Source organism: Elephas maximus, chromosome 9 (genome assembly GCF_024166365.1).
Source record: "Elephas maximus indicus isolate mEleMax1 chromosome 9, mEleMax1 primary haplotype, whole genome shotgun sequence".
Lineage (NCBI taxonomy): Eukaryota > Metazoa > Chordata > Mammalia > Proboscidea > Elephantidae > Elephas > Elephas maximus.
This window is the reverse complement of record NC_064827.1, coordinates 30,612,033-30,635,999: the sequence shown is the minus strand read 5'-3', so window position 1 is coordinate 30,635,999 and position 23,967 is coordinate 30,612,033. Positions and strand designations below refer to the sequence as shown.

Genomic DNA, 23,967 nt, shown 5'->3' with positions numbered 1-23,967 from the left:
CCAAAATTTTCATATCTTCTTCAGTATTTGGTGCTGCCTGCCTTTTTTAGTGATTCTGATGGTGTATAATTTCCCAGTAATTAACCATGTTGACCTTTTTTGTATGTGTTTACTGGTTAATCATATAATCTCTTTTGTGAAGTTTCTATCTAAATCTTTTGCCTATTTTTAATTGGGTTGCTTATCTTTTTATTACTAGTTTATAGAAGTTCTTTATGTAATCTGGATATGAGTCCTTTGTCAGATATATGTATCATTGTGAATTATTTCTCTCAGTCTGTGGCATGCCTTTTTATTTTTCTAATGACTGTCTTTTGATGAATAAAATTATTAAAGTTTGATGAAGTCCAGTTCACTTTTTTTTTTTCATTTATGGTTAATACTTTTTGTGCTCTGTTCATAAAACGTTTTCCAAATCCAATGACTCCTAAACTTTGTTAAACATTAGAATTACTGGGGCATCTTAAAAAAATACTGACAGCTGGCTACCAGTCAGTATAAAGTGTGACCTGGGCATCAGGATATTTAAAAGCTTGCCTGGTAATTCTGAATAAAGTCTGGGAACCATTAGCCTTCCCCCAGGTTGCAAAGATACTCTCCTATGTTTTATTCTAGGGTCCTTAAAGTTTAAATTCTAGATATTTTAATTTTTTGAACCTGTGTTTAAGACCCAGCTATTCCACTAACAAGCTCAGAAAATTCACTTTACCCCTCCCTATCATTTAAAAAAAAAAAAATCATTTTCTTAGTCTTAAAAAAGGTATACTATCACCTGCTTCACATGGGGGTTTGGGAAGATAAAGGGGAGTAAAGTTACAAAGATCACTTATATGAAATTGTTTGTAAAACTAAAATAAAGGACACACTTCTGAGAGCTACCTGGATCACAAATGATGTAAATCTAGAAGCCCAGGAACTGCAGCAAATTCAAGAGCACACACTCATCTAAAGGAAGCTGCTAACTGCTCCTTAGCAACAAGTGACCATTGCCATGTTGGAAAGGAGGTAAGGTACTGCAAGATCTTTCTGTCCTAGCAAGAGGATAGATACCTCTATTCTTACTTTTAATTAATACTGGTAATTAATTAAAAGTATTAATCCTGTGATAATCAAACAAAAAGGTCATAAGTTTTTATACCAATTTATATCAATGTTAGTGGCTTTTTTATATAAAGACAAACATCCTTAGTATAAGCAATAAACCACTCAGGTCTGTTATTGATTACCGGTCAAAGACAGCATCCATTAAGACAAGCACTGGCAATCAAGCAAATACAGATGATGAAGTAATTTTTAGTGGAAAGGCAAAAATGCCCCAGAAAAGGTTAGAAAGAAGCAATTAGCCAAGGCAGCTCCCCTTTCCTGGCAACCCTCCTACATGGCTATCGTATTCTTACTCTTAAGTGACCACGCACATAATTGATACTTTAGTTTTAAATAAGAATTAAGGCAACAGTTAATAATGTTTCAGTGGTAATGCCTATGCAGGAGTATCTGCGTTATTTGGGGAGATCTGGAGGAAGAAACCAAGTTGGTAGGAATGTAAAACAGTGTAGCCACTCTGGAAAACAGTCTGGCTGGCAATTCTAAAAAGAGTTAAACATAAAGTTATCATATGATCCTGCAATTCCACTCCTAGATATATACTGAAGAAAAATGAAAACATTGGTCCATATAAAAACTTGTACACAAATGTTTGTAGTAGTATTATTCCAAAAGCTGGAAACAACCCTAATGTCTGTCAACTGATGATGATGAAAAGATAGATATAATGTGTATCTTCATACAATGGAATACTATTTGATTATAAAAAGAATTAAGTACTGATAGGTGCTATAACACAGATGAACCCTGAAAATATTATGCTAAGTAAAAGAAGTCAGTCACAAAAGACCATATATTGTATGATTCCATTTATATTAAATCTCCAGAGTAGACAAATTATAGAAACAGAAAGTAGATTAGTAGTTGCCTAGGGCTTGGAGGATAGGGGCATTTGGAGTAATGGCTAACAGGTGTGGTGTTTATTTTTGGGATAATGAAAATGTTCAAAAATTTATTATAGTGATAGACACAACACTCTGTAAATATACAAAAAACCATTGAATTATACATCATAAACAGGTGAACTGTATGGTATGTGCATTATATCACAATAAAGAACTCTTTAAAAAAAAGAAAGGTAAAAGTGAGCCGTTAAGCCTCTCTCCTTCTAGCCCTAAATATTTTTTTCCTGTCACATGGGATTGCTGGTTAAGTTTTAGGGAAGTACTCCTTTGATGTGTTATCTCTCCTCTGCACTATTTCTGAATTTCAAGTACATTTAGTGCACATAACACAATGTTCTCCTCTACTAGACTGTGAGCTCCTGTTGTTGTTGTTAGGTGCCGTCGAGTCGGTTCCAACTCATAGCGACACTATGCACAACAGAATGAAACACTGCTGGATCCTGAGCCATCTTTACAATCATTGTTATGCTTGAGCTCATTGTTGCAGCCCCTGTGTCAATAAACCTTGTTGAGGGGCTTCCTCTTTTCCGCTGACCCTGTACTCTGCCAAGCATGATGTCCTTCTCCAGGGACTGATCCCTCCTGACAACATGTCCAAAGTATGTAAGATGCAGTCTCGCCATCCTTGCCTCTAAGGAGCATTCTGGCCATACTTCTTCCAAGACAAATTTGTTTGTCCTTTTGGCAGTCCATGGGATATTCAATATTCTTCACCAACACCACAATTCAAAGGCTCAAGTCTTCTTCAGTCTTCCTTATTCATTGTCCAGCTTTCACATGCATATGATGCCATTGAAAATACCATGGCTTGGGTCAGGCGCACCTTAGTCTTCAGGGTGACATCTTTGCTCTTCAACACTTTAAAGAGGTCCTTTGCAGCAGATTTACCCAATGCAATGTGTCCTCCAATTTCTCGATGGCTGCTTCCATGGCTGTTGATTGTGGATTCAACTAAAATGAAATCCTTGACAACTTCAATCTTTTCTCCGTTTATCATGATGTTGCTCATTGGTCCAGTTGTGAGGATTTTTGTTTTTTTATGTTGAGGTGCAATCCATACTGAAGGCTGTGGTCTTTGATCTTCATTAGTAAGTGCTTCAAGTCCTCTTCACTTTCATCAAGCCAACGAGGAAGAAGGACCCAGCAGTCTACTTCTGAAAAGCATTAGCCGGTGAAAACCTTATAAATAGCAACGGAACATTGTCTGATATAGTATGAGCTCCTACAAGGCCAAAAATACCTCATAAATCTTTATTTCCAGAAAGTCTTACATAGTACCTAGCTCAAGTTTACCAATTTTATTATTTTTTTTAGGTTAATGTTTTTTGTGTTCTATCTAGGGAATCTTCGCAAGTTTTTGTTGTTGCAGGAACCAGGCTGGAGGGGCAAGCCGCACCACCCTTATTTTCCCTTGTTCCCCTCACTACCTCTGTTCAGCAGAGAATGAATAAATGACAACTTGGTAGAACAATTCTGAAAGGCTACCAGCCCTGCTATTCGAACATCTTGTGGAACAAGCAAGAACTTTTAGGAGATTATCAGATAAATAGTACCCCTTCTATACCTACAACCATAAACTCATATACTTCTACAGTTTTAAAAAAAAAAAAGACAATCTTCTAGTTAAAAAAAAGGTGTCAAATAAAAGCAAAAAGAAAGCAGGATTAAGGATTTAAATAAGTTCTCTGGCCAAAAAGATGAACTTCAAAATCATCTTTTTAAAGCACTCATAAAAACAGTACGTAAATGACTTAAAAAAAAACTAATCAAAACAATTTAACTTTTTTATATCTGCTTAAAAGTCTATAATGAATTAATTCATCATCCCCCTCTTTTATTCAAAAATTTCTAAAGCCCCAAAGCTAAACCTCCATGGAGCAAATTCATTGTGAGGAAAGAACATTCAGCTTAGACTTTTTCATTCCTTTAGGACAGTTTGTAATCTTTGGACATAAGGGATTCTGGGCTCCTGGTAACAAGCAGAATGGTAATAACAAGAAGCAGTGCTTCCCTGGACTAAACAACACAACTGAACTGTTCTTGCTAGTAGCAAATGCCACTATAAACGAGGGTACAAATTGCTACACTCCATAATTGGCCACGTACTTTTCTACCTCTTATAATCAGGTGAACATGGAAAGTTACCACCAACAAATAAATGAAATATTTACTAAGATCACAGAAATATCTTTAAAAGCCCAAAATATCTAGTCTAAGAAAATCCAAAAGAATGGAAAAACATTGCATATGTAATTACTTCTTAGAATATTATTTACAAAAAGAGAAAAATAGGAGGCAATTTACAAAATCCAATTAAAATTGCACATTTGATTGGATTCATTCACTGAATAGAAAATAACGGAACATTAAAATATACAGCAACATACAATATATATTTTATAAAATATATTTTTGTAATATATATTTTTCTATATTATAAAATATAGCAAAATGTAAAGCAAATAAAGATGTCAACCTTGCTAAATGTGTGTATGTGTGTAAAGAAAATAAAATGGAAAGGGATACTGAACAGTGAAAATGGTTTTCTGAATGGTTGATGAGGGATATTAAGTTTTTTTCATTATCCAAACACAAAATGACATTATAAAAACCTAATATCTTTACAAGTGAGATAAAAACACTTCGACATACCTTTAAAATATAAAACATAATTGGTAGAAACCTTAAAATGAATCTATTGTAACTCAAAACCTCTTTTTCATTAGAATCTTTAGACAGAGCCTAAATAATATAAAGTTTTATGCATCAACGAATCATGAAGGAAATGGGATGGGAAAAGAGTTCAAACGTCACGTTCACAGAAAAAATTAATAATAAAAGGAAGTCTAATAATCCGTTATGTCATAGAATGTCCAAACTCACAGTGGGTACCCAAGAAATATTAGCTCTTATTTTTTTAAGTAATTCAGCCCTAAAAAGGAATTTGGGAAATCCCAACTCAACATACCAATATTGTTAAGGATAAAAATAATAATAATAATAATCCTAAAAGGTTACACACCATATGATTCCATTTACATAACATTCTTGAAATGACAAAATTATAGAAATGATGAAAAGATTAATGGTTTCTATTTGTTAAAAAGGGGGTGGAGGTTAAGTATGGAAGTGGGTGTGGACATAAAGGGCAACACGCAAGACCTTTTGGTAATGGAAATGTTCTGTATCTTGACTGGATCAGTATCTTAGTTGTGAGATTATACTGTAGCTTTGTAAGATGTTTTCGGTAAACAGGATCTCTCTGTATTATTTCTTACAACTGCATGTGAATCCATAACTACCTCCAAATAAAAATAAAAGAGAGTAAGTTTCTGTTTTCCAATTGCACTCTGCCAAACTACATCCTCACTTTTACATTCAGCCAAAATTCCCAGAACTCTCTGTCTTCATTTTTTGTTTACCAAAAGTAGGACCAAAGAAACCCATATTGGAAACACAATATTCACCTTGACAGAGTGGCATTTAGATAGAATCCATTCTTCTACTATCTCACTGGTGACCATAATAAATGATTAAGGGGCAATAATCTGATCCTACCAAGAACAAATAAATTTCATGATTATGACTTTCAAAGATGAAGAGTCCACTGTTAACCTTAAGTAAAATAGCTCTACTTATGATACAAAGGCAAAGAAGGGATAGCCCTGCAAAGTCCAATTTTCGATGATTTTCCAACTGAGATAATTTCTTAAAGACACTGTTATTTAATTCCTTCTCTTATCCTTACTGATGTTTTCATTGTTTTAGGCTTTGCTTCTGTATTCTTAATTATATTTGATCGCCAATGATCTAAAGAGGAATGTATAGATAAATCACTACCAAAAGCAGCTGGGAAATGGATTTATAACTATGCTGAATATTTTTGTTCTTGAAACTCTTGGCTACCATCAATGCTTCACATATGATATCAATTAGAAGACAAAATAAATGACCTCACAGAATGCATGCTAGCTTCCGTGGATAGCATGCTGTAAAAAAAAACAAAAGATTTGCCCAAAATTAGTAAATGTGGCCTGGCAAGAGCCACTGAATTAAGTATATTTTACAACTTTTAACACGAATCAGAGGACATAGCTGCAGCAGATTCACAAATAATGAACACATACACATACAAAGCTTGGAAGACTTTAAACAAAACACAAAGATATATTACTAACATCAAGGCACATCAAGTGGGAATAGATTATTTCTACTTATTTAGATGAACATAAAGCTATTCATTACCATACATAAAAAAAGAACATTTTTATTACCAAAATTAACAGTGATGTAGTCAGTTTCAACAAGTTCTACAACTAAAGACATTTGTAATATCTATAAATAAACCACTGTAATAACACTTATTCATCTCCAACAAGAATCAGTAAAACACTAGGTTTATCCTCTAAACAAGAAAGATAGTGGAAAATAAGGGATAAGAAAAAAACATTCTTTATAATAAAATGAAGTTAACTGATTGCTGGTATTGCCTTATTATTTACTAACGTCTCCCTTGTAACAAAAAGGATTTAAGGAGGCTAGTGGCTATTGGTGGAATGACAATGTATTGATTCTTGTTTCATTTGCAACATTTCAGTTAAAATTTTTAAAAGTAAGCCTTGGTTAAAAAAAATGTATGGGATTTCAATTTCATAAGATTCAAAGAGAAAGAGGGACACGTAAGAAACATAATGGAAAAGAGATTTGCATGGGCAAGGGAATGTGAGAGGCAAGGAAGTGTGGTATAATAGTGACTTAAATTATTTTTGTGGGTAGTGGTTTGGGTTGGGGAAACAGATTTGGGGCTAATTACTCAACAATCTCAAGCAGTCTCCTTTAAGTACACAAAGAAGCAGCAGTAGCTCCATCGGTGCAGAGATAGGATACCATATGAAGAAAAAAAAAGATCATTTGAATTTTAGAAGAGAGTTGAAAGAACTATTTAGAACCTCCTTGATAGATGGCATTAAGTACTTTCAACTGCACACTAATTTGTCAGGAGAAAATTTTACTTTCAGAGAGCAGATATTATGCTAGGTCGCCTATGTGTGTAATGTCATTTTACCCTCATTTGAAGACACTGAGGTTTAGAGAAGTTAACTAGTTAAAGGACATATAGCTAGTGACTGGTATATATCAGGTATAGTCCTAGGACTGCCTAAAGACAAAGTTCATGATGCTACCATATCAGGCAACATTTTTCATATCTCCAGTAGTAGCACAGTTAACTATGATGCCTTGGAGAAATGGGATAAGAAAAGTCAGCTCCATACTCAGAGCATTTCTTATGAGTTAATAATCGACTCGACAGCACTGGGTAATAAACATCTACAGAACATAGAGTCTTAGAATAACAGCTAAGAATGGGTGTAGAAAACAGTGGAGTTATAGAAATGGTGAGACTAAATTATTATTTATCAAGAGGAGAAAGTTAATTTCAAAAATGAGTTAATTCATATTTGGAAAAAATAATGAGAAAGAAATACTCCAAAATTGATAATAATGGTCACCTTTGGGGAGTGAAAATGTAGAATTCTTTCTTCTTTCCAAGCTTGCATTAAAACTTAAGTTATTTGTATCATTCCTGTGCTGCAATAGTGCTCTGCCGTGAAGTTGTAACAATTTTTACAACTACTGGGCACATGATATGAAAGCACTGTCCTCAGAACACATCACTTCCTAAACAGTGACGATGATCACTACCTGTTGAAATAAGTGTTTACCCAAAATAACACAAGCTTTATTGTCACCAAGATCCTGAGTGAAATATCTAATCTCTCCCTGAGCTCCATTTTCCACATCTGTAAAATGGTGCTAAACCACTGTAGAGTTGTTGAGGAACATGTATGAAAAGTTCTTAGCACATGGCCACAAGCATATAAACATTCATTGTGGTAGTTGCTAGTATTATACCATTATATTTATCACCATCAACTGTTAAAATCAGTCATAACCTTAAGACAACTCTACTTTTCTTCAAATCAGACTCATGCACTAAAAAACAATAGCTTTGTATCCCTGTTCACTGTGTCAAATATTTTGATTAGGTGAATGATCTTTAGTATAATTCCAACACTTCTCCAAAACAGTAAAGATTGTCTCCACTGTATTGTAATTCTAGGAGTGGTCCAAAGTTCAGAAAATTATTTAAAAGCTCAGTTCTAACACTGGTCCATTCTACCCAATCTAATCACCAGGAATGAAAGGATCTTTTGCCGTTCTTCAATCCAACAATATTTTTTGCTGTCTCTAAAAGTGCCACTAGCCCATGCCAATTTTCCCAACTCATCTCTTTCTAAGGCTCTCTAATCAAAAAACTAAGAAGCAAATGCCCTTAAAAGTTCCCCTATAAGGTTAAATTTCTTTTTAACCTAACAAAAATAAATAAGAACAAGCCTGAAGTCTGGTATTCTTTAGCTTCTAGAGATAGTCTACATGATCAGATGGTTCAAGAGTCCTTTCTAGACACTCTTGAGATGCACCCTTTATCCAAAGATTAGACAGGCCCATAAAATAAAATAAGACTAAAGGGGCACACCAGCCTAAGGGCAAGGACTAGAAGGCAGGAGAGCTCGTAATAGGGAACCCAAGGTCAAGAAGGGAGAGTGTTGACACCCCGTGGGGTTGTTAACCAATGTCACAAAACAATACATGTACTAACAGTTTAATGAGAAGGTAGTTTGTTCTGTAAATCTTCACCTAAAGTACAATTGGAAAAAAAAAAAAGAGTTCCCTCTAGAAAGAACTTGTAAAGTAGACAGTCTTGCGTCACTCTTCCAAACAACAATTTCTGGGAATGAACATTCAAACTTTAAGTTACGTAAATCTAATCATTCATCCTTGAAGGCACTACACCTTTTAAAATATATTCTTCAAAATTATCCAAGAACAATTCAAAAATATTCTACCTCAGCTTGACAGAGCGCATGAAGACCTTGTAACACCAATGCTGCCGGAGTAGCTTGATCAGATTTAGTGCATTCGTTTAACACCTGAGAAATGGCTGCCAACATATCGGCACCATGTTGATACGGTCTATAAGAAATAACAATTTAAAAATAAAATTAAAACCAAAGAATTACTACTACTCCCAGGTCTTTTGTCTGAAGAAAATGCATAAAAAAGACACTTTTATCAAATTTTATTCTCCTCAAATTGCACATCCTATTGTCTGAATTGAGAAAAACTCAAGTCTATAATAATGGTTAAGAGAAATGACAACTTACCTTCTTAAGATTATTAGTAATGATAGAGCTATTCCTGCCTAGTGGTTTCTCTGGGACCAGATACTGACCAGAAAAGCAGGGACTTGGCATCACTGGATGATTTATGGTAGTAGTGATACTAACAGCTCTGGTCTCCTATGTGCTTACATCTGCCATAATAATGATGACACTGATGAGGATAATGAGCATGATTTAAAAAAAATAAAAATACAGTACAGCCTGCAAAAGCTGGAACATGTGTAAGACAGAAACCTGTCAGAGAAGGAAAATTCATATATTTTCCACTAATAGAGATTAACAGAAAAGTGATAAGACTGCACCATGTCAAAGGCAGAAAATTTGTGAGACCCAGAAAAAGAAGGCAGTCCCATTGAATTCCGGTTCTCAGAGGTTTCACTATAATACAAATTACAGTGACCAAGCACCTATCTCATGACAGCACGGTGCTGGATTCACTCACTCGTGCCCCTCTTCTTCCTCTCTTCTCTATTTCACAGACATTTACTTATGCTATCCCCAGGATACCTTTAACTCATAAAGAAATTCTCAGCTCTGTCTCCTACATTCCCTTTTATCTCTCAATAATATAGTACTTTTCTCTAATTAACAAAATGGCCTGACTGGATCCTATTGTTTCACTGCCCCACAAACAGAAATCTCTTTTCTAAAACCGGAAAAACCCAGCAGATCTTGAGGTGACAACTAAAAGGAACACTGAATAAGTTATCAATAGACGAGTACTCTGATCTGATCTGATCTGATATCTAGCCTCTCCTGAGCCTCAGTTTTAAAATGCAAAATAAGAATGTCAACTAATCACCCTTTCATCTCTAAAATCTTTTCCATGACGACCACCAGAGGCGAATACCAACTCTCAGGTCTCAGGCCATATGTGTGTAACTTTTGAGCTGAGGTTATTTTTGTGTTGCTAAAGGCTAAAGCTTAGAAAAGAAACAGAACTGCTAAGCTTAGACTCCTGTGGACTCTGCTCCAAGATTTTACTTGAAACAGGAATGTTATCACCATCTGGGCCAACCCACTGCATAACTTCAAGAAGCATCATTCACACTGTCGTCACTGACAAAAGTGACACTGATGCTCCCAGGCACTGTACAATACGGTGGCTTGGGCAACGTATGGAACAGTAGAATCACAACTGCTTCAAATGCATCAAATCTATTTCCTCCTTTAAACACTTTTATTTCACCCTGTGCCCCCTCAATACAAAAAATTCTGGAAGGTGGAGCTTTGATAAGTGTTATTTCAGTCTTGTCACTTCCTACCCACTTATTAATCTATTATATTAGAACAGCAGAGTCATCTCTATAATACTTCATGTCTTCCTAAAAGCTTAGAGTATACATAAAAATTTAAGATCATTCCCTTCACTGTTCTAAGTCCTAATATTTCTATGTAATGAGTGACAAATAAGGCCTTCCCTATTAAAACCCTTTATAAGAATCAGGCATAATGTAGGACAAATATAATAAAGACCAGTTGATGAATACAGTCTACTTCTTAGGTTTCAGGGATTTATATGCAGACAAGTATAAAATATACTATGTTTTGTTATAATACTAAATTATCACCCAGAAAAGGATACAAACATCCCATAAGCCAAGATATAAGACTAGATGTAAAATGGAAGGATGTACTTGCTTCTGAAAGTTATTGCCCAATACTATGAACTTTTACAATCAGAAAACTTGAGTTGAAAAAATAGTTTACTCTCACTCAAATATCCTTTGCCAGTCTCTATCTATCATCTCAATCATCAACCAAAAGACAGTAACCATTCCTTAAGACTATCTTTCTTAGCTTCTTACTGGCAACAAAATAATCAAACCCAAAATAATACATCACAATGTACATTCCCAAGGGTTAAGTGCACCTTACCTTTGCTTGCATATATCTCTAATCGATGCTGCTTTCGCTATCAGCTTCTCCCACTGGACCTCCTTTCCCACAGACAGAGAAGGCACATCAGACATGGCCATGAACCGCTGCAGTTCAGGATAGACACGATCCTATGAAGATAATTTCACAAAAAAAGGTAACTTCCCAACTTGAGTTGAATAATCATTATTTACTTTTATGTGGCATTTTCACTTCCAAATCTCACATTTGCATTGCAAATTCGAATGTATTTCTTCTAATCAGCAGAGAAGAATGCTGTTATGATTGCTGGAGAATCCATGGACTGTTCATTTCATAAAACAAGAAGAACGTGGGTAAATTGCACTCCAATTACAAAGACTCTAATCACTTGTAACCATATTTCTATCACTTTCTCACACAAAGGGAAAGATAAATTTCAGAATGAGAGAATCGGATTTTTTATGTTTTCACTCTCTGAGAATCAATCACTACTGTCTGTATACACAGCTCAAAAGCATCACAAATAAATCGAAATTTCTCAATACAATCACTGATGCCACTAACTTACTAACATCACTATATCAAAGCACTTTCACGCATAATGACAAAATTATTTTTCCCTAGTGGAAGCAATACTCACACAAGTGTATATCTGAGCTTACCTGCTTTTCCCACAAAGATGTTAACAAGCGCAAAGTGACAGCTCTTAGTTGTGGGGTTGTTCCAAGCAGTTGGATTACTCTTAGAATCTGTCCTATGCACACCTAGAAAATATTAAAGAAAATCTGGTTTCATAAATGTAAACGCAGACAACTCTAAAGTTACCAAGAGCATTTTAAAAATCATTACTATAAATAAAGACTGAAATGGAAGCTCATTGCTTCTGATCTTTGCAGTGGGGGACAGCTTTGGGAGGGGCTAGCTAGCAATCTTGGGGGCATAAGGACCTAATCTGAGATATCAGCCAAAGAGAAAACTTGGATATTAAGTGCATTTAAAAGAATTAATTCTTAATATATAATGTAACAAATCCTTTTGCCTTTAAACATTATCACCTATTAAATGTGGCCCAATAAGGAAAGCAATGGTCACTGCAAAATTAAGGGCCTCAAATTTCATATAACCCAAGCAGAATTAAATGTTATTGCTTTTTCCCTCAAGTACATTGGTTAGTATACGAACCTTGTGAACACCAAGAGAAGGTAAAGTATACAAGATATCATTGTACAATGCAGGTTCCAGTGGTCTTCCTAATTTGAACATCAAAACTGGAATCAGATTTGGAACCTAAAATGAATTCAAAGAGCATATTAATTATGCACTGATCTGAGAGAAAGTGATCTATAAGGCAATCTATATTTTTTTTCTTCAAACGAGTTGTATAAATATGCATGAATTAGAAGACTCAGAGAATGTCAAAGTTCATAAATAAGAGGACTACAGTAGTTTCATAGTACTACTCATATCCTATCTCTTTTATAAGGAGCTTTCAAAAACCAATCAGAATGTGTTTTTTGTAAACAACCATGAAATAAACTCAGAAAAATACAGAAGTAGTTAAGGTGTATTCTGCCCCTCCCCAAAAAGATTACAGTTCTACTGGACAGCCAATACTTAAGATATGTAAACAATAAAATAACTCCACATAATGCAATTTTCAACTATGTGATTCAAATACTCAATAACTAAAACCAGTTTATTATAAAGGGGCCAACAAAAATTTCCCTCCATGTCCTCAATTCAATCCTTATGCATAACAAAATAAAAGGAGAAGGGCAATTAATTCCGGGTCAAAAGACTCAACATTATTATGATGACAATATTTCCCATTTTAGAGATTCAACATAATCCCTATCAAAATTCCAGCTGACTTCTTTGCAGAAACTGACATCTAATACTAAAATTTATATGGAATTTGCAAGGAACTCTGAATAATCAACACAATATTGAAAAAGAACATAGAATTACCATATAGGCCAGCAATTCTACTCCTGTGTGTGGAAAACATGTCCACACAAAAACTTGTACATGAATAATCACGATGTAATTATTTGCAACAGCCAAAAAGTTGAAACAACCCAAATGTCCATCAACATACAATAGAATGTTATTTGGCCACAAAAAGAAATGAAGTACTGATACATGCTACAACATGGATGAACTCTGAAACCATTGCGCTAAGTGAAAAGAACCAGTCACAAAAGGCCATATAGCATATGAATTCCACTTCTATAGAATCCAGACTAGGCAAACCTATAGAGACAGAAAGTAGATTCCTGGTTTCCTAGGGCTGGGGTCCATGTCTCAGTTCCTCCTAGAGCTGGGGGGACTGGTAGAAAATGGAACGTGAGTGACTGCTAATGAGAATAGGGTTTGTTTTTGAGGTAGTGAAAATGTTCTCAAATTGACTGGAGTGATGATCATACAACTCCGTGAAATACTAAAAGTTACTGAATTATACACTTTAAATGGATGAACTGTATGGTATATGAATCACATCTCAAGAAGGTTGTTAAAAAATTCAATTCAAAATAATTTAATGAAAACCTACTATGAGAAAGGCACTGTATCTGACGGCACCAAATGTGGTGCCATAAAATTTTATTTTCCATGTGCTACATATCACAGATTTGTTGTCTATTACTTGTTAAATTTCCTCTGTCTGTGCTAATCTTAGAATGTCTGCTCCTTCTAAGCTCAGAAGACATCTACTTTAATTCAATTTTAAGAGAGAAAAAAATCCTTTTAACCCTACCACCAAAAAGTGACAGTTAAACATTAATTCATTAATGAGCCTGACCATGAGTCATGCCCGTAATTACTACAGCCTCACAGCACACAGCCAGAATTTATGATGTTTTTAACAAGTGCTAGGGTTCTATTAGAACAGAAGTTCCATCACCCTCACCTTGAGCAAATGAAGGAAGACGAATTTTTGAATTGGCTTCTTATTTCCCATTTTAATTAAAAACAAAAGGTTATCTTAGATTGCCTTGTACATATCTCGATGAATTTCTCTTTTGGGGAAAGATTTCTACCGAGACACTCTGACAGATACTTAGTTCCAGGAAAGAATCAGTAAACTTAGTGGCATTTTACAAATCAGTAGAGTTAGCCATGTGGCTTTCAAACAAATGTTTTAATTATATTGTCAGGAGACAAAGTACTCTATGCCTAAGGGTACAGTTCTTTTATTAGCTTAGGCCCTAAAGAAGTATATAAGGGTGTTTATTATTCTTTGACCAGTTCAGAATCAAGAAAAGTGGGAAACTTTTCCAGTAAATAATCTTAGACTGAAAACAGCTCTTGAGACTATTAGAGCCCAAATTAAATTCTCAATTGAGTGGGGGGAAAAAAAGAGGATAGTTTATTAGGAAAACACCAGCCCATACTTAACTTGATGCCAAAAATATTTTCCATGAATATGTATATGTGATGTCATTACCAGCTCTTGATTCTCCTGCTCTTAAACCTTCTGCTCTCCAGAAGGTGCTCAGACTGAAAAGAGAATGCTCAGACTCTAACTTAAATTTAAAATAAGCTGGTAAGTGCCCTACAATTCACTGTCTCAAGACCTTCTGCTTTCATAAAACTTAAAATAGTCAACATTTCCCCTTCTCTCAGGGTTCAAGTCCTTGATAAACTGATGTAGAAGGAAGGGATTAGTTTTTAAGAGTCAGAAGAGGCTTTGTCCAGTTTATTTAGTCAAACAACTTTACTGAAGTTGATGAAACTGAAGCCCAAAGGAATCGCAAAGTTCACTGGGGACAGAATGAGGATGAGAACCTATGTCTCAGTAATCCACCATCCTACTTCAGAAGAGTGAAAGCAAACACTTCTCCCCATAATTGGACAAAAAAGGAAAAAATAAGCCAGAGAGGCATAAACCAGCATCTTCCTGGAGTCAAGCATATAAAGAGCAAAACATAAAAATTCAACTCCATATTCCATGAAAAACACACACACTGACAACATTTTCTGAGGGTGCACAGAAAACAGCACAATCTTTCACACAGTTCTATAATGAAAATCATGAGTAGTAGAAAAAAAAAATTCTTTTTTTTATACTATCTACTGATAAATTATGAGAAATAAAAAAGGGGCTTCATTATCATTCATCTTAATTAGATGAGACAAGAATATACAATTAATGTTTATAACTATTCTACTTTTTTTAAAAATAGTATGAAATAAATAAAATAAAATTTAAAGTAGAAAACAATCAAAGATCCCAGTGAAAATAAATCAAGACATGATCACCTAAAGGAAATGAGAGGCAAATAGCCAAAGCAATATCTTGCTTTAACTTTTTAAAATGATGTTTTCTAAAACTAGAGCTGAACTACAAGCTGTGCTTTCTTCATCCTTATTATATTCATAGCTTCAGATTAAATAAATGCTGAACTATCTTTGCTTAAGACTTTGTCCTGTGAAAAAATGGAACTCAATTCTATGTACACAGGAGTGTTTGCCATTTAAAAATCAGCGGTAAGATAATAAGCATGTGTTAAGCTACAAGTAAAAAGATAAAGCTTGAATTTTTATATAACAAAGACCTAATCGGCTTAAATAGTACACAGAAACAGAAGCATAAATGCATCCTTTAATATTTTACCATAAAAGAGACTTTAAAAAATTATTTATTCTATGAAAAGGACACAATGTACTGTTGTGCTTTAGAGCATTAGTTAATTCCACCTTCCTCAATAAGCTGACATTTCTACTTAGGGTATCTGCTTATTTTTTAAATAACGTTTGGAAAGCAGTCCATCATAGAAGTACTAAAAACTAACGATTTTCTCCAGTCCTAAGGAATCTGCAGGTGTGCAGCAACATCAGAAGGAAGGTAAACATGGTATAACTTTATTCCTTTGAGGTTTGAATTACATTTATATCATAACATTGTAACTAGATAAATTTTCTAGGGCCTTGAAGATTAGCCTTTGAGAACCAAATAAGGTCAAGGGAAGAAATGTATCGAGAATAATTGCCTACCACGTAGTTTTCTTTCTATGGTGATATGATACTCTAGCCTTACTCCAGTTCAGCTTGAGCATTTAATTTGTAGTGACTCTCCTAATAATAGCAGCTAATATTTACTGAATGCTTCTATAAACACTCTCCTAAGTACTTTTTAGAAAATCATGATTATCAGCATGCTCCAAATGACGAAACTAAACCTCAGGGAGGTCAAATAATTTGCCCAAGGTAACCAAGCTAATATATGGTTTAGTGAAGACTGGATTCAAGCAATTTAACTCCAAAGCCCACACACTTGGTCTCTTTACCATGACAAAGGCAGGAATAACATCTTATTCACCCTTGTATCTACAGTTCCCAACACAAAATGCTTTTAGGATGAATAAATGATTCCTAACCTCCTTATCTTCTCAAATTCAGTAAAATAGATCCTGTAGTATTTTGTTTTTCTAATCCTGTAGCTATTTAATGCTGTAAATAAATATTAAGACTACCACTCAAAAAAAAAAAAATTCCTTAAAGGTAGCACTGTATGATCAAGTTAACTTAAACCAGAAAATTTTACCTGTTGGGGAAAGGTTACCAGGCTGTCAAAAGCATGATCATCATCAGAATTTGGGGTAAAATGAATAAAAGGAAACTGTAAAAATCAACCAAAATAATAATATATCACTTTCATTGAGCACTTATTATACACCAGGATTATCTAATTTAAACCACATGATGAATTTAACGAGGTGAGTCCTATTATTATTTCCATTTTAGAGATGAGAGAATACAGACGTAAAGAGAGTTAGAATCTCTAAAATATTTTGCAATATTATAAGAAATAAAGCAACTCAATTTAGATAACCTATGCAGGAGGTTTATACAAATTTCTTTAAACAATAAACATTTATTGAGTGCCTTCTATAGTTTGATATTATACCAGATTATGTGATGCTAAGAGAAAAATCAAAGGTTAACGCAACCAAAATATAAATAGGTGCAGGCTAAGTCCCACTACCATCATCTCTTATAAAAATACTAACAAACCTGACTACTAATAGCTAATAATCCAGTAACAAAATTCCTGTTGAATTGAGACAACCCCTTGAAATTCACTTTAAAAATTAGCACTTGGAGAGGACTTTATAGTGTTTTTCATGTGCAAGATCTTGTAATCCTCACAATACCCCTGAGAAGTAGACATTACTAGAGGTTGGTAGGATCTTACAGGATGCTTCTTATTAGGCTTTTGTGTTCTGTGGCTTGTCTTACGATTACTATCTAAGAATTTTTTTTTTTTTTTTTTGGTGGGAGGGATGGTTAGTCAGGACTCCTATAAAATTAGTTCTGGGTTCCAGATTCCTATATCTTCAAAAATAATGGTTTAGGGCTAAACAAGGCATGCAAATAGTGTAAAATATTTCTAAAAGGCCTGAAGAGGCAGGCTCCAACAACTTATCAATTTTGCAGAAAACAAAAATAAAGGATTCAGATTTAAAATAAGCTTTCATATAGAATGACTTAACTAGTATCAATAGGAGCTAAGTCATCTTCTTTATTGAGCCCCTTTTTGAAAAAATATTTATTAGAGTTCAAACCTTGGTCCACCTTGAAAAACAGAGGACTATTCAGCACATGCTAAATGATCAACTTAATTTTTAATGGGTAAATGATATGGCAAGAAGGGTTCAGGCACTTGTAAATGCTAAATGTCTGGGTATGTCTTCATTGGCTTTTGAACAGTTTCAAAGAGCAGACATGAGGATTCATCAGCTCTTAGCACATATGAACCTGCTCCAAAGGCAGCCAAGAGAGTTGCCTAGCAACAGGGCATTCTGCATCTCTCCACATCCCCAAAGATGCTGCTACAGCAGCAGCTAGGTCAAGCCTCTCATTAGCAACCTGACAAAGGGTTTCTATCTCCCATTTTGCAAAATTATTTTTATTTCCAGGTGAAGCTCAAATATCTATGTATTATTCCTACTAACAATGTGTTCCTCTTACTCTATTCCTCCTTCTCCCCAACCCCCACTTCAACAGATATGTTTTAATGAACCCATCAAAATACCTGTAACAAAAGGAGGCACTGAGAAATCCAACAGAATTTATATGCCTGTTCACATCACTCTAACAGTCCCATATCTTTCGGGCTATAAAATAAGGAAGGTTTAAAAGAGAAAGGAAAAAAAAAAAAAAAAGCTGTAATCAAATAATGGGAAGAGGAAAAAGTCAGTTATTTGACTTCAGAACTAAACAAGATCTTACCCAAATTAATTGCTAGAGTAAGTATTCCTACTCCTACCTTATGCCCACAAAAACTAATCTCAAACAGATAGGACAACAGGAAAGAGGCAGAAAATTCCAGCGTGGTAATAAACTATAACCAAATGGATTGACATTTTATAATGAAAGTAATCCATCGGAAAGGAACTCTGGTTCCCAATTTAATAACTGTGTTATAAAGCTTCACCTCAGATCAATAGCTATTCATTCACTTCTGAAAATATTTCTTAAAATGTTTACCGCTCAGCAAGGTTGCCACACAGAACTAAAACATATACTCAGATAATCCCCCTTATTTGCACTCAAAGACTCTTAAAAGAAAATTAGAAAAATAAGCAGATAGACTTTTCATTTCATGTCTTAAAGCGCTTAATCCAGATCTTGATATAAACCACATACACCTTGGTCCCTGAGCAATCATGCTCTCATGAATTTCCCTGCTGCATAGATTATAAAGTGTCCACGAGACATTACAAAAGACAAAGTGTTGTACTAACAGGCGCAGATTACGAGTGGTGTAAGGAGGAACGTTTAAAGGCAACTGTCATTATACCAACTCAAATGAGGTAAATTTTTTAAGTGATCTGAAAGGAACAAAGTAATCGCCTCGCTTTTTTTTTTTAACCTAGAAACAGCAGAGAATGAATCTTCAGAAGGATTTCCCAGAAGGGTGTCATTTACCACTAAAATATTTCATTCCAGCAGTTGAAAGACCATAAAAGGGTGAATGTCCTCCGGAGTCTCTAATAACAGTAATAGATCTTTTGTTACTATTCACAAGTGACCTCTCAGTCAGGCGATTTAATTTTTCCCCCTGCAGCATGGTTGGTTTCACACACAGTGTAATAACAATTTTTGCACAACAAGACAATTCATCCGATTAGGAGGAGTGTATTAAGTCTTTCGTGAACAGTATGTGTCACTAAAGCTTCAGCGAGGGTTTGATTTAAGACAACCTACATGCATGCGTGATTCTTCATTTTTCTACTGTTTCAAAAATGATTCCTGGATGTCCTTCAACAATTTTGCAGACCATTGCCTGAACCCTCCCTGGCTTCAAAAGATAACTAAGAACTCATCAAACACTCGCTGAGCACTTTAAAACAGACACCAAGAATTTTCCACCAGCAACAGAAACATATATATAAGGACCCTCCTTTCTATGCCAGTTAAATGAAATTTCACTGATGTTTCAAAAGGGGGAGCGGAGGGGACACAAAAAGTAACTGTGGTTACTGCAGTTACTTTCATGCCTCACAACATTTCAGCAATGCACCATTATTATAAAGACAATATAATGTCACCAAGAAAAGCGTTGGCCAAAGTGGATTTTGAGAACTCAGCAAAGCACAAAAAATACAAAAGTGAAAACTAGAGAAGGAGGTGTGAAATGAACCGACCATCTAGCAATCTCTACTACAATAAACGGTTCAGCATCATTCAATGACCACAGAAGCCTAAATCTAAGAACATCTACACATTTCTTACTCCCCTGCTGATGAGATTAGCACGATTAAATCCAGAATCTCTACAGCAAAGGGCTGTAGTGATAGTCTGAGGAATTCTCTGGGGTTCCCTTAACCTTACACCTTTAATTGATGCTGGTAGGCTTAACTTCCACCCTCCTTCTCTGAACCTGGCCGACTTTCCTGGGGGGCAATGTCAGCACTCCAGCACTGCTAGGCTAGGAGTGCCTTTACAGCTCACATTGCCCAAAGGGATTCTCCTACTGTTACAAGGCAAGCAGCCCAAACCTGCAAGATGAAGTTCTCTTTAGACTCCTGGTCCAAGTGAGATGCTCTTTTCAGGTTAACTTGCTCCACAGTCCCTAGAAATCCTGCTTCTTTCAGCAGAGGCCTGTATATCCCTCTAAGCAACCCTATAATATGAGACCTAAGACAGTTAAACTGTAGTTCTCTTGCTCACCCCGCCAACAAGAAATACAAGTCTTTTCCTTAGCAAATTCCAGGCACGCAAGCCAATCCCTTACATTGTAGTACAAGTCCCCCATCCTAACAGCTAGCTAGCTCATCACTTACCTTTTAGGTTTTTCAGGTAGAGTCAGGTATCAGTCCACTATATCCTTCCCTGTCCACCTCCCCGCCCCCTCTCCCCACCCAACTGCAAGGAATATACATCAAGCTGGGTCGAGGATGAGGGGGTTGGGAGGAGTTCCCACTTGAAGCCCCTGTCACAGGGCTTGAGACAAAGGGTTGGCACTCATGGGACTCATAGCACTCCAATAACTTTCTCCATGAATCCTCCCTCCTTTTTTCTTCACCTCTCCTCTCATTTCCTAACTTCTATATCCTTGATACACCTAAGGGTTTGAGAACTGTAGCGGTTTTCTGCCATCTAGGTTTATTCCTCCTACTCTACAAGTTCTACTGGGTTTTCCGTTTTACAACACACTTCAGTATCTCAAGGTCTCCACCAAAGCTTCTATTTTCACATCCTGTAATACAACTTTATCTCCCCTCTATCTCATTATCCCAGTAAAACCCCACTGCCGTTGAGTCGATTCCGACTCATAGCGACCCTATGTTAGATAAATTCTCATCTCCTGCCTGATTACAAGATTCCTTTCCATTTGGCTTCTAACTACTGGCCCAGTATACACTCCAGGGAGCCCTGGTGGCCCAGTGGTTAACAGCTTCGCTGCTAAGCAAAAGGTCTGCAGTCCAAATCCACCAGTCACTCCCTGGAAACCATATGGGGCAGTTCTATTCTGTCCTGTAGGGTCACTGTGTTTTGGAATTGACAGGATGGCAACAGTTTTTTGGTTTTTTTTTTTTTTTTTTTTTAATACACTCCAGGAACGATTTCCCTTACCCTATACATCTCACTTTGATACAGAACTACTTGCAGTCTTGTCACCCCACTGTGGCCTGCCACACTTCTGTGACTTTGCATGTGTTGTTCCTTCTGCCTAGAACACCTTCTTTTCTCTCTGTTTCTAGGGACACTAACATACACCTCCACAATGGCAATTATCACCTTGTACTGAACAGTAATTTTTAATGTCTCTGCCAACCTGTTAGGCTCTGATTCCTGAAGGCAAAGATTATATCCTTTCATCTTAGTACACGAGAACCTGCCATATAAGAGGTTTGTGATGAATATACCTGAATGACTTGAAAATGTATGATAAATAAAATAGGACCTAATAGAAACAAGATATCTACAGTATTTCAAACTAAATGATATTTCCATGATAATTCCACTTAACATAGATTAAACTGCACCTCTACCATTAAGATTAAATATAATTTGACAGTAAATAAACATAATAGAGCAAACTGCCACCAGTATAATTATCGTTAATAATAATTCAGACTTTTGGAAGTAATAAAAGTAAGCAAGACTGAATTAGAGAAAAATGTTAAAGAAATAAAATCCGATTACTTTCACACATATACTGTAACAAACTAATCAGCCAAGTGTTATCCTGTACCAGTCCCTCCTGATGTGGCTTAATGAACAGATAATTTGATCATTTTAAATTGGCACATTCATTGTACTAAAGCAAATGAGCAAATGTAAACTGCCTAAAAACAGAAGCTTCAACGCCTGCTTTAGTTTTAGCTTAGCCTATATCAAATTGGAAACCCTGGTGGCGTACTGGTAGTGCTATAGCTGCCAACCAAAGAGTCGGCAGTTTGAATCTACCAGGCGCTCCTTGGAAACTCTATGGGGAAGTTCTACTCTGTCCTATAGGGTCGCTGTGAGTCGGAATCGACTCAATGGCACTGGGTTTGGTTTTTGGTTTATATCAAATTACCCTTGACCCTAAAATTAATAGGATTTCTTTTAATAAGATTTTATGGAATCTAAACTCTATCCCTGGACTCCCCAGTGTTCGCTGTATTAGTCTGGAGAGTACATGACTATATTGGACAACAGTTCATTAGTTCTAGAGTGGTAAGTAGAGCATATCTAATGTATTTGTGTGTTAATCAGTCAACAAACATGTATTCAATCCCTGGAACTTTCCGAGGTTACTATAAAGCAAAAACAAGTAAGCTGTGGTTTCCCTTCAGGAATCCCTTTGATGAATTCTAATCTAATCCTAATTTACTGGAAACTTCCTTTGAAGACAGTCTACTCTCAAGATAGCTAAAGGATACTTCCAAATGCTAATTTATCCTGACTTATCTCATTCAGCTTTAGTGCTGTTTGCTTCTGGTGATACAATAAATTCTGGTTATATATAACTTTATATGCTTGTTTTCTTTAGAGAAAGAGAAAAAAATACACAAATGTCTTAAATGCAGAAGTGACCCACTACCATGAGAAAGGTAATAAACAAGGATGACAAGATGCATGGTCTCCAAAAGACCAATCAATATACGTTAAGCCTGCAACATAGAAATCATCCCAAGCCTTTTTTTTTTTTTTTAACTACTTGTCTGGCTTCACTTAGTTTGTAACTATGTCTACCCATTTGAATGAAACTGACTTCAGAACTCCCAATTTCATTACATTAACTGTCCTGAAGATTGCCAGAGAGTCTACTCTGTAATCCATCATGAAAAGTTCAAAACTGTCATTGGTAGGGTAGAAGCCCAGCGTACTGAACGGACACAGGGAGGGCATATGTCTCAAGACTGCTTGTGAGGGAGTCAACACGGCTGCCCAACTTTAACAATCGATAAACTTTTAGTTAAACCAGTTTTTATAGAGAGATAATATAGCATATTAAAAAGAGCACAGACTCTGGAGCCCTATGTCCTGGGTTCAAATCCTGATGCTACAAAATACTAGCTGTGTGGCTTTGGGAAAATACACAAACTCTGTGCCTCAGTTCCTGAATAGTAGTGGTACCAAGCTCTAGAGGTACTGACCTCAATGAGCTGTTTGTGAGGATTCGAAGAGCTAGTTATTATGCAAATAAAGTAAATAGAATAGTGGCTAGTACTTAATAAGCATATGCAAGTGTTGGGTATTTTTATTAGCTATTACTTTGTTCAAGAAGACTGAACAGCTTCTGAATGAGTACAGGCTACATTTAAACCTATTTAGTACCAGAAACTAAGAATAATAAAAGAAACAACTATTCCTAAGTATTAACAAGGTTATAAAAAAATATGTAATGACTTACTCCAAAAAGCTCAAAACATGAGCAAGCTGACAAAGATGACAAACACTCCACTTTTAGACCTGCATTACTACTACTGAAATTCATCAACTGAGTATCTTTCTGCAGCAAACTTACTTTCATGAAGCATAACCCACATACCAATTAAAGCGAATTAATGGGAAGCTAAAACTAAGCATCTTACCAACATAAAATCACTTAACCTCAAATCACTCAATGATAAATATTTATAACATGAACACCACATCTAAGGCATGGGCTAAGAGCCATTACATGTCTTTTGGTAAGATCTTAAACGTTATATGAAGTAGTATTTTGTATCTCAAGTTATTTTATAGTTTCTATGCTATTTGTAGGAATCCTGGTGGTACAGTGGTTAAAGCACTAGGCTGCTAACCAAAACGTCGGTGGCTCAAACCCACTAGCCCTGCAAGGGAGAAAGATGTGGCAGCCTGCTTCCTAAAGACTGACAGCCTCGGAAAGACTATGGGGAAGTTCTACCCTG

At 35.7% G+C, this 23,967-nt stretch overlaps 1 protein-coding gene across 4 annotated transcripts in view; it reads right to left on the bottom strand.

The window, feature by feature from the left end:
- The window catches only part of FOCAD (focadhesin), a 307,707-nt gene that overhangs the window by 158,368 nt on the left and 125,372 nt on the right, over positions 1 to 23,967 (bottom strand). For all 4 annotated transcript variants that reach the window (XM_049896729.1, XM_049896728.1, XM_049896730.1 and 1 more), the window contains 4 exons: positions 12,296 to 12,400; positions 11,776 to 11,877; positions 11,132 to 11,262; positions 8,918 to 9,044 (listed from right to left, as the gene is read on the bottom strand). In XM_049896729.1, coding sequence (XP_049752686.1) covers positions 8,918 to 9,044; positions 11,132 to 11,262; positions 11,776 to 11,877; positions 12,296 to 12,400 — 465 coding nt within the window. The remainder of the gene's footprint in view (positions 1 to 8,917; positions 9,045 to 11,131; positions 11,263 to 11,775; positions 11,878 to 12,295; positions 12,401 to 23,967) is intronic.